This window comes from Eumetopias jubatus, unplaced genomic scaffold (genome assembly GCF_037043125.1).
Source record: "Eumetopias jubatus isolate StellerSeaLion01/CBP00866 unplaced genomic scaffold, mEumJub1_p1.0 scaffold_17, whole genome shotgun sequence".
Lineage (NCBI taxonomy): Eukaryota > Metazoa > Chordata > Mammalia > Carnivora > Otariidae > Eumetopias > Eumetopias jubatus.
Window position 1 is genome coordinate 55,337,712 of NW_028274823.1, and position 12,327 is coordinate 55,350,038.

Consider the following 12,327-nt stretch of genomic DNA (forward strand, 5'->3'; position numbering starts at 1 on the left):
GCCTTTATTAGATCCTCTATCAATAAGCCCTTTATCCTCGGTGCCTGATGGAAGTGTATAAAGTTCAGGTTTACTGGTACACAACATACAGCATTTTTAGCTCTAAAGTGCTTCCATCAACAGGGAAATGAAAGGGACGCCTGGGTGGCTCAGTCAGTTAAGCGTCTGCCTTCGGCTCGAGTTGAAGGCAGATGCTTTTTTCTTTACTATTTTTTTTTAAGATCTTTTTAAAAATTTTTAACTCCAATATAGTTAACATACAGTATTATATTAGTTTCAGGTGTACAATATAGTGGTTCAACACTTCCATACAACACCTGGTGTTCATCATGACCTGTTTCACCGATCCCCCCCACATCCCGTTACCTCTGGTAGCTGTCAGTTTGTTCTCTTTAGTTAAGAGTCTGTTTCTTGATTTGTCTTTTTCCTTTGTTCATTTGTTTTTTCTTAAATTCCACATGAGTGAAATCATGATATCCGTCTTAGTCTCTGACTTATTTCACTTAGAATTATACTCTCTAGCTCCATCCATGTCATTGCAAAAGCAAGACTTCATCCTCTTTAATGGTTGAATAATATTCCATTGTATACATATAGACACCATATCTTCTTTACCCATTCATCTATCGGTAGACACTGGGGCTGCTTCCATAATATGGCTATTGTAAATAATACTGCCATAAACACAGGGGTACATGTATCCCTCTGAATTAGTGTTTTTGTATTTTGGGGGTAAATACCCAGCAGTGCAATTACTGGATCATAGAGTACTTCTATTTTTAACTATTTAACTATCTTAACTATTTTTAACTGGCTGTACCAGTCTCCTTTTTCTCTACATCATCACCAACACTTGTTTCCTGTGTTTTTCATTTTTACTATGTTTTAAGAGTTTGGGAAAAAGTGTTTATGGACTTAGAACAGTATTATTCGAGCTTCTGTGAGAAATGGTATCTAACGGCATAATCTCTCATTGTCTAATAACAGAGGTAAGAGAGCTGTGATGTATGAAAATATTTTAAATACTGGAAAGATACTTTAGGGGCGACTGGGTGGCTCAGTTGGTTGAGTGACAGACTCTTGGTTTCAACTAAGGTCATGATCTCATGGGTCTTGAGATAGAGCCTGTGTAGGGCTCTATGCTCAGCAGGGAGTCTGTTTGAAATTCTCTCCCTCTGTCCTTCCCCTGACTCATGCACTTGCTCTCTCTCTCTCTCATAAATAAATAAATCTTTTAAAAACAGATATTTAAAATTCTACACCAGTGCTATTGAGCTTACCAAATTTCACATTTCAATTTACAATTATTCTATGAATTAGAGACTTTTGACCCTTGCAAACTTAATATTCTTTTTTTAAAAAATTTTATTTTTAGGTAATCTCTGCATCCAATGTGGGGCTCAAACTTATAACCCCAAGATCAAGAGTTGCATGCTCCACCAAATGAGCCAGCCACATGCTCCACAAACTTCATATTCTAACTGACATCTACGGAAGCTGAGTAGTATTCCACAGTTCTGAGATGTAGATAAAGCAAAGAGTTGTTAGAATGATGAGCCAATTACCAGAGAATCAAATATAGTATCTCGCCCTTTCAGTTTCTACCTTTACTTTCCCTTATTCAACTTGGGAATAACACTATTTAAAAACCTAAAACATTCATTTCTGCTTTAAAAACACAGTATTAGACAAGGTGGTTAGAATTAGTGATTGATTAAAAGCCTCTAATTTTGGACAGCATAATATATGTAAGCTTACTGTCCTGCTTATTATAATTTATGTAAGGATGTATTGGTGAACTTTTACAATTTTACTAATAGAAAATCTAAATAGAATGAACTCTCTAGGTAATTCACATACACACACAAAATACTCCTAAGTAGAATGCCCTCAAGGTCTACCCAGTTTGTCACAAATGGCAGGTTTCCTTCTTTTTCACAGCTGAATAATATTCCATTACATGTATGTACCACACATCTCCTTTATCCATTCATCTGCAAACAGACAATTAGGTTGATTTCATATCTTCACTACTGTGAATAATGCTTCAGTGAATATGGGAGCGCAGGTATCTCTTTGAGATCCTGATTTCATTTCCATTGGTTATATATCCAAAAGTGGGATTACTGGATTCTATGGTATTATGGTATGGTCAGTCAAGGGATGCCAAACTCCCAATTGTAATATGAGTAAGTTCTGGGGATCTATCGTACAGTATGGTGACTACAGTTAACAATAGTGTTATATGGTTGAAATTTGCTGAGAGAATAGACCTTAAGTGTTGTCACCACACACACAAAGGTAATTATGTGAGGTGACAGAGGTGTTAATTAATCCTATTGTGGTAATCATTTTGTAATATTAAAGTGTATTAAATCATCACACTGTATACCTTAAACTGCTATAAATGCTATATATCAATTATCTGTCAATAAAGCTGGAAAAGAAAGAGCAAACTTAAAGAACAATAACAAAAAACTGAGTAAACTAAGGCCTGTACTTCTGTTATTTTAAAGAGAACTTCTAGTCCAAAAATCAGGGAATAAAGAAAAATATATTAGCATAGCTGGTATGTAGCTAACAATCCCTGGTCTATATGTATGTTCAGTTATTCCAATGTAATAAAGTCTGGTTCAGTAATGTCTTACTATTTAAAGGATACTTTTCCATTCTTGCTGTATTTACCATACTTTTTCTAAGCTAGTTCCATTTCAACTAGCTTGCATGTGGAAGAGAATCTGGCTTCTGAACAACCAAAATGCTACCACCTTAACTCACTTATTTCACTCAACACAGAACGACCATCTGAGTCAATGGAGGACACAAAATCACCATGCCTTCCGTCTGAGCACTAACAACAAAGAGGAATAAGAAGAGTTCAGAGAACGGATTCGTCACTTCTGGTTGGCTCAGAGTCAGAGCAAGAAAGACTAGAAAGAACAGGACTGTTAAAACCTTCATGGAAGAGCCGGCCTTGACGATTTTGACACGAAGAATAGGTTAGGAAGAAAAAAAGGCACCTTAGAGAAAGGTGAGCAAACACTGAGATGGCAAAGAACGGCCTAGTTCAGAAAAGAGCAAAGGAATAGAGGACAGAGGAAAAGTAGACAACATGTAAGAGGGAAAGAGGAAAACTTTTAAAGTAGATGTGGACCAGATTTTGGAGGCCTTCAATCTTCAGGCTTTCACTGAGAACATTTTCTACCTTAGACACAATTCTCAAAAGCAGAATTGAAAAGAAGGGACGTCCTAGGAGGCTGGTAATAATGGACGGGGCATTAACAACAGCAGTAAGTGACAATAAGATCAAGGGCAGAGAGAGAAAAGTGACCAAAAAAGACCCAAATCAAAGGCTATTTTAGAGAGCTATCTAGCATCAGTACTGTGCAGAGCCATATTAGAGTCTGGGATAAAAAGAGAAATCAGTAATAGCGACTGCCTTCATTTAAATTTTTGATATTTTGTTCATCATGGGTTTTTTGCATTAACTTTAAAATAGTTCATTAAAATATTATTTTAATATGGACAGGGAAGTCCATAATATATTCTAAAAAGATTCCCCCTCCAATGTTATTAAAATAATGTGACTTTTAGCTTGTATGGAAGGAAGGAGTTTAATTCACATAGAACATTCATTTATGTGAAAGAGTGACAATATCCAATACTGGTGTCTAGGCAGAATCTGAGTTTCAGTCAGCGTACTAGCCAAGTACTCAAGCATGAGGTAATCAATGAGCTGTTCAACTGAAAGAGTTTATCTGGACGTCAGACTTTCAGTTTCTTTGATTATTATCTGCTTCTCAAGGTTATCCAAAGAAAAGCAGAGTTCTTTCCAAAAGCCCTTCCACATTTCTCTGACCTTATCAAGATTACTTTTTACCTCTCTTTGGTGGTCGTACATGATATGTTAAGTCATTAATGACCAGCTTAAAGTCGTCAAGGAGTAGGAGGTCTATCCCTGTTGAGGCAGCAACTCGAACGCCATCTGTGAAAAATTTAAATGTAAAAATGTAAACTTGTCATATGTCCATAATTATTTGAGAATGATCAGGAAAAAGCAATCCTCAAAATCAATTTTAAAAATTATATCTTCTCTTTTCAATTCCAGTTCACTTCTGCCTCATCCCCAAGTTCTATGCTAAATAAAGCTTTTATAATACTGAGGCTTTTTGCTTTGGTGATCATCTCAAGTCCATGAAGATTTAACAATATACTTTTCTAACAGAACTTTATGAACAAGTAAAATAATTACAAAGATCTATAGCTGTTAACTGGAAATCTAGGGTTGCTGGGAGAGCTGCATGAATGTCATGTATCTATCTGTGATGGAAGTTGAGTAAAAAGCACAATGCTTTCTAATGTTATGTACTTCTCAGTATAATTACTGGTTAGTTGCCAGTAATTTGGTAGGGACAGATGATAGGGTCTACTAATTATATTACTAGATAAGATGAAAATTAAGTATATTTAAACTACTTAATGCACAGAAATGTGGCAAATTGTTAACAACTGGTAAATCCAAGGGTAAATTACAGGTACTTCCTATATAGTCTTTTATGTTTTCTGTAGGTTTAAGATTTTTCAAAGAATGGGAAAAAATTGTAAGGTATTCAAATAAATAAATAGGACAGATGTCATGTCAAATGGGAATTTTCAGTGCCTTATTTCATATTCTTTTCCAATCATCTATGTCTTTATTTTGTAAACTTTCATGTGAAAGACAGAAGATCTAAAAAGAAGTCCTTAACACTTCATATCCCCAGAGATAAGGGCTCAACCACTAGAAAAATTTATTTTATGCCTAAAGTAATAATAAAAGGTTCAATAGCATAAAAGGTGATTGACTGCTCATCTCTGCCCATGGCATCATATGTGAGGTGCTTCTGAATGAGACTTTTTGTGTATATACAGTCCTAAAATTGAACAATTATACTTTGAGAACTGGGAGACAAATCACTGTCTCTCCTGACATTTGCTAAGCAAAAAAAAAAAAAGTGTTTTAAAGTTAAGAGTGTGGGATTCTTTTGCAGTGGGGTGTGTGTGTGTAGAAGTGGTCAGGGGTGAAATGAGGGTTGGGTGGGAATTAATAATGAATGTGACTGTACCTGGTGAATAGATTGCAACTCTGTCAATTCCCCGATCCTCTTCTTGCAGTTGTCGTAAAAACACACCAACCGAGTCTGAGATAGGTTTGAGTGTGAACTGGCAGCGTTCACGCCGGGATGGTAGCCTCACAGATATCACAGGTAACCCGTTTTGATACACCACTGTCACATCTGAATGAAAAAGACCCATAATCACATGATAATTAGATTAGATTCCATTATAAGTTAAAGCTACATTATTACTATTCTTATATAGGGTCTATTATTACCAATGTGGTTTAAAATATTTTTTTTAAAGATTTTATTTATTTATTTTGACAGAGAGAGAGAGAGACACAGCGAGAGAAAGAACACAAGCAGGGGGAGTGGGAGAGGGAGAAGCACCTTCCCGCTGAGCAGGGAGCCCGACGTGGGGCTCGATCCCAGGACCCTGGGACCATGACCTGAGGTGAAGGCAGACTCTTAACGACTGAGCCACCCAAGCGCCCCTAAAATATTTTCAAAGGTTTAAGAATATGTCCTTTAGCTTTAGTTGAAGGTTATTCTGGGAACTGGCTTATGGAAGATCAATCATATGGATCACACAATTTTCACTTTTCAGGGGAAAAAAAAAACAACATGCAAAGGATTATCTTCTAAGTAGGTCAGAGAGAAACTCCCAGAAATCTGAGGTAAACATTTTGGTATTGGTGAATATAAACCCTAGTTCTACTGAGGAAGATTTTATTAAGTAGCCAGAGATTGCTGGGCCAGGCTCCATAACCTGTAGGAGGTGGCTCTTAGAGCCATGCCTTTCAAGAATCCCTGGGAAATAACATGTGAAAATACATTAAAAAGTGAGACCCTTACTCAAGGACAGTCAATTCTTATTTAAGGTATAATTATTATTTCCAACGTGCTTGGTAAGTAAGTATTCTCTTATACAATATGAATATATTATGATATAATCAAAACAATTATTTTTCTGTTCTCTTGAACATCATCCTGAGGTCAGCTAGAAGCCAAAGCTCAACTATTTGGGATTTTCTAACAAAAGTTATTAAAGGAAACATAATAAGCTATAAAACTCAAAAAAGATTTTCTACATTACAGCACAGAATTCCTATTTCCTTATCTTTTTCCTCAATAGTCTTGATCAACAAAGCCTTAGTCACTAAAACAAATGTCAGAATAAAATAACTCTTTTGAAATAATTTTTATATGAATTTTTTAAATAAATAAGTTTTGAACCAGAATTTTTTACCTGAGCAACCAAGCATTTATTTTTATTTTTTTATTTAAAGATTTTATTTATTTAATTTATTTATTTGACAGAGAGAGAACACAAGCAGGGCGAGTGGGAAAGGGAGAAGCAGGCTTCTCACCAAGCAGGGAGCCTAACCGGGGCTCGATCCCAGGACCTGGATCATGACCTGAGCCGAAGGCAGACGTTTAACGACTGAGCCACCAGGTGCCTCACAACCAAGCATTTAAAGATGATAAGTTAGCACTAGCCTGTGAAGGAAAGTAGGCTTTAGAGGCAAATCTGGGATGGAATCCTGGCTTTTTAACTTTGGGCATAGTATATAACTTCTCTGAGCCTCACTTTTTTGATATATAAAATAGATTTAATCCTTAACTGACAGAGTTGTCTTGAGGAATAAATAAACCATTTAAAACACTTAACACACGGGGCACCTGGGTGGCTCAGTCATGGTCCCAGCGTCCTGGGATTGAGTCTCATGTCAGGCTCCCTGCTCAGCAGGGAGTCTGTTTCTCCCTCTGCCCCTGCCCCCACTCATGCGCTCTCTCTCTGGATCACTCTCTCAAATAAATAAATAAAATGTTTAAAAAAAATAAAACACTTAACACACTGCTTGATAGATACATGATAATGTTTACTAGCTTTTTAAGAATCAGAAGATACATTCTATAATGTTTCTAAGTATTCATACCCCTCGAAATTGAAGAGTTGAGAGGAAACATACAGATTAACATTCTGGAGATTCCAAATGCATCACACTTTGCAGTGTTGTAATTATTTACATCTTATTTCCTTGCCTATTCTAGTAATTTATAAGGCCCACAATGTATATGATAGCCTCACATTACGTTCTTTTTTTTAAGATCTTATTTATTTATTTGAGACAGAGAGAGAGCATGAGTGGGGGGGGTAGGGGAGGGGCAGAGGGATAGGGAGAAGCAAACTCCCCACTGAGTAAGGGAGCCCAGCTCAGGGCTCGATCCCAGGACCCATGATCCCAGGGATCATGACCGGAGCCAAAGGCAGACATTTAAGTGACTGAGCCATCCACACTACATTCTTTCAGTAAATTTTAAAAGTAACCCTGATTGAGTCATAGTTTGTAAATAACATAAAATACTTTTATTTTAAATGGACATTTGATGAGTTTTGACACAATAATCAAGATAAAGAACATTTCCTCATTACTCCCCCAAATTCCCCTATTCCCCATCCCAGTTAATCCCTAGGCAACCACTGATCCAATTTATATTTAGCTTTTCTGGAGTTTTTATATTACTGGAATCATACAGTACAGGCTCCTTTGTATCTGACTTCTCTCAACATAATGATTTTGAGATTAACCCACATTGTTGCATGCATTAGTAGTTCATTTTTATTACTGAGTAATATTTCACTGTATGGATATACCATAATTTATTTATATTATATACATTATATATATTATATATATATTATAATTTATTCCTTTTCCTGATTGACATTTGGACTGTTTCCAGCTTTTACGATTACCCACTTTCAAGTCTTTGTGTAGACATATGTTTTTGTGCTATACTTTTTCTCATCCTTTTGCTTTTAACCTATCCGTGTCTATATTTAAAGTGGGTTTTCTGCACACAGCATATAGTTGGGTCTTGCTATTTTATCCAATTTGACCATCTTCAGCCTTGGTTTTTGTTTTGTTTTGTTTTTAAGATTTATTTATTTTAGAAAGAGATGGAGAGAGAGACTGCACAAATGGGGGGAGAGGCAAAAGGAGAGCAAGAGAATCTTAAGCAGACTCCCTGCTGAGCATGGAGCCCGACTCAGGGCTCAATCTCAGGACCCTGGAATCATGACCTGAGCTGAAATCAAGAGTCGGACACTTCACCAACTGAGCCACCAAAGCACCCTCCAATCTCAGCCTAATTAAAGTGTGTACATTTAATAAATTATATTTTTAATAAATTTACATTTACATTTAATAAATTTTTTACATTTAATAAATTATAAATATGGTTGTGTAATCTACTTGTGTATAAGTCTTACTACTTACTTTATTGACCCACCTGTTCTTTCTTCTACTTTTCCAATATTCTTGCTCTCTTTTAGATTATCTATTTTTATGATTACATTTAATCTCTACTACTGCCTCATTAACTATACCTTTTTATGATTTTAGGGGTTTCCCTACAGATGTTGGTAAACTTTTTCTGTAAAGGGCTAGGTATTAAACAAATGGGCATGGCTGTGTTCCAATAAACTTTATTTACAAAAATAAGCAGTGGCCTGGATTTGACCTATTGGGTTTGCTGAACCTTGCTCAAGGGTTTATAATTTACATCTTCAACCTGTAATATTACAGTTGACTTTCACATAATTTACCACTTACCACTGTAGGGTATCTTAGACCAACACACTTCCATTTCCCTTGCTTTGTACTACTGTTCTCATACATTTTATTTCTACATGTTATAAGCCACACAATACATTATTTTTACTTTGACAACTAATTACATTTTAAAGAAATTTTAAAATGAGGAAAAATATCTTTCATATTTACACACATAGTTACACTCTGGTGTTGCTCACTCATTTAGTATAGATCTAAATTTCTATTTATTATCATTTTCCTTTTGCTTGAAGAGCTTCCTTAAACATTTCTTGTTGGGCTGATGTGCTGACAATAAATTCGCCCCAATTTTTTTTTTTAAAGATTTTATTTATTTATTTGACAGAGAGAGACACAGCGAGAGCAGGAACACAAGCAGGGGGAGTGGGAGAGGGAGAAGCAGGTCTCCTGCTGAGCAGGGAGCCGGATGTGGGACTCGATCCCAGGACCCTGGGATCATGACCTGAGCCAAAGGCAGACGCTTAACGACTGAGCCACCCAGGCGCCCTCTCCCCAATTTTGATAGGTCTGAGGTTTATTTCACCTTCATTCTTGAAGAACATTTTGCTGTGTAAAAAAATTCTAGGTGGACATATTTTTTTTTCTTTTTAGCACTCTAAAGAACTTATGTCTTTTAGTTTGCATTGTATATGTAAGTACATATATATTCTTCTTTATTCCTCTGTACATATGTCTTTTTTCCTATGGCTGCTTTTAATATTTTCTCTTTATCACTGGTTTTTAATAATTCGATTACAATGTTCCTTTCTATGGTTTCCTAAGTATTCTACTTGGGAGTTATTAAATTTCTTAGATCTATGAGCTCATAGTTTTTATCAAATTTGAAAAAATTTTGGCCATTAAATATTTTTTTCTAGTTCTTACCTCTCTCCTTCTGGGATTCCAATTATACTTAAATTAGACTATGTAGTGCTGTCTCACAGGGCACTGAGGCTCTCTTCTTATATTTCACAGTTTTTTCCCTCTCAGATTCATTTTGGATAGTTTTAACTGCTATATACTTCAATGTCACCAATAATTTCTTCTGCAGTGTCTAAATCTGTTGTTAATTCCATCTATAACTGCTTTTCATCTCAGACATTATGTTTCATCTCTAGAAGTTACATCTGTTTATTTTTATATCTTGTTTTTCTTCATATGCTTGTTTTCCTTTTTCCCCCGAATATAAAGATCACATTTATAATAACTATTTTAAAATCCTTGTCTGTTAATTCTATCATCTCTGTTGTTTCAGATCTGTTTCTATTGACTAATTTTTCTTCTGTCTGTTTTCCCCTGCTTCTTCATATGCCTAGTAAATTTTGATTTGAGGTTAGACATCATGATTTTTACATTGTTCAGTGCTGGATCTTGTTGTACAGTTATTTGCATGTTATTTTGATCCTTTCAAGTCCTTTAGAAAGCTTCTTAGGACAGATCTAGATTTCCTTTATTATAGGGCCAAATTTGGCCCCACTTCTAAGATTCAATGAACACTGAATGTTCATATATTCAGTGATGTCTGTTTTCTGACTGGAGGGAAGTCAAATGATTTCTGGCCCTGTATGCACACTAAGAATTATCCATTTTACAATTTCTGGTAATTGTTATTGGAAGTTATTCTAGCCTGGTCTTGTGGTTTAGAATTTAGCCAAGGCCTCAGGCTGTGAGCTGAGGCAATATAGGGTCAATCCTATTTGTTTTTCTTCTCTCAGAGATCACAGTCTGGTCCTTATTGTCCAATGTCTAAAAACAACTGTTTTACATATTTTATCTGGTGTTCTAGTTGTTGACAGCAGGGCAGCAATTCCCATAGCAGTTAATTCTCTCTGGATACATGAATGTTTACATAAAAATTGAAAAGAAGACAGAAATCTCTATTTCTTTAATTCTTCCAAAAGGGTAGTCTATGTTTCCTAAGGAAAAAGAGGCCAAAGATAATTATACGAACTTAATATATAGTAAGTACTACCTAAAGTTTTTAATGTCTAAAGATATTTGAAAATTTTGTCGTTTTCTTCTTCATTTCTAAAAGACTTCTTAGCGGGACACCTGGGAGGCTCAGTCAGTTAAGTGTCTGCCTTTGGCTCAGGTCATGATCCTGGGGTCCTGGGATCAAGTGCTGCATCAGGTTCCTTGCTTAACAGGGAGCCTGATTCTCCCTCTGCCTGCCACTCCCCCTGCTTGTGCTCTCTCTCTCTGACAAATAAATAAATAAAATATTTTTTAAAACTTTTTTAAAAAATAAAAGAATCCTTAGCAATCCAGTGTTTCCTTAAAGTCAGAGCCATTAACATGAATATCCCCACTTCTTCTATAGGCAGTAATGATGATGGCATCATAAAATTAGGTGACTAACTTAAATTTATTTCTGTGCCCCCCCCATATCTTCCTTCTATATGTGAAAAAAACTATTCAGCCACAGATTTCAAGAAGCAGACAGAGGTGAATTTAAATAAAAGATGGGAGTCTTAAACACAAAAGCATGGAAGATTTCACTAAAGCATCAGTTTCACAGTTTAAGTGCTTAGGGGTTACTATTTTAAAATAACTAAGATAAAGTCAACAGAGAAAATTAAGGTCTTTCTCAGCCACTTTTTACACTAAAGATCATGAAGCCTTTCAAAGGAGTGAAATATGAAAGCTCTGAGAAGCTCTGCATGGAATAACACACTTCAGGACTGACAAACCCTTATTATAATACTGCTTTTGAAATAAATCCCCAGGTCTCCTTCTTTGCCACACACTAGATTGTTATTAAATGTCAGATTTCTTGGTTTGCAACCAAAACCAATTACCCAAGTTCCTCAAGTTTAACAATATATAAAATAGTTGCTGGTTGTAGCAAAGTCACAATGGGTATTTACAAGCTACTGACAGTTAACAGCTCCTATTCTCTAGAGACAAATATTCTTTTTAAGTGTAAATTGCATCAGGTAGTTCTTTGGTTGGGTTTATTTTTAATCTTTTGCTTTGATTTCCATTTCAATAAAATAAGAAATAATCTAAGTATGTTCTACAGCAGTGTGCTTCAAAGAAACCAGGAAATTATGGGTCAACCAATATGAATATTGAGAAGGAGAATATGACTGCATTTTGGCATAAAAACAAAAGGGAAGGGATTTTCCAGACTAAGAAGAGAAGTGCAAGGACAATAGACATTTGGGGTTGAAGAACGAATTAACTTGCTTGTTTTAGCAACATCTAACGATGTCAACCTACTCCTTCACTTTATAAAAAGTTTTCCTTTTGGCTTCTGTGATTCCATACTCTCCTGGTTGTTCTGTACCTTTCTGTCTACACTTTCTTATTATCCTTCATAGGTTCTTCTTCCTATATTCATCCCTTTTGAAAGTTTCTAAGTGCTTTGTCCTTGTTCTCTGTGCTTTTCAATCCACATACTCTCTAGGTAATCTCGTGTCCTTCCATACTGTCCAGGTACCATCTAAATGCTGATGATGTCCCAAACCTATATTCAACTGTCTGCTGAGCTTCCTGTACACATACCTCAAACTGAAAAAATCCTAAAATTGAATTAATCTTCCTTGAACCACTCATCTCTGACATTTCTCATTTCAGTCAATAACACCATGATTATTTAACTACTG

The 12,327-nt window shown here is 35.7% G+C and overlaps 1 protein-coding gene across 1 annotated transcript in view; it reads right to left on the bottom strand.

Moving 5' to 3' along the window:
• Positions 1-12,327, bottom strand: part of MCU (mitochondrial calcium uniporter) — a 198,577-nt gene that overhangs the window by 15,916 nt on the left and 170,334 nt on the right. Inside the window, exons 3-4 of the mRNA XM_028109659.2 lie at positions 5,106-5,276; positions 3,881-3,985 (exon numbers count right to left, since the gene is read on the bottom strand). Of these exons, the coding sequence (XP_027965460.1) occupies positions 3,881-3,985; positions 5,106-5,276 (276 nt within the window). The remainder of the gene's footprint in view (positions 1-3,880; positions 3,986-5,105; positions 5,277-12,327) is intronic.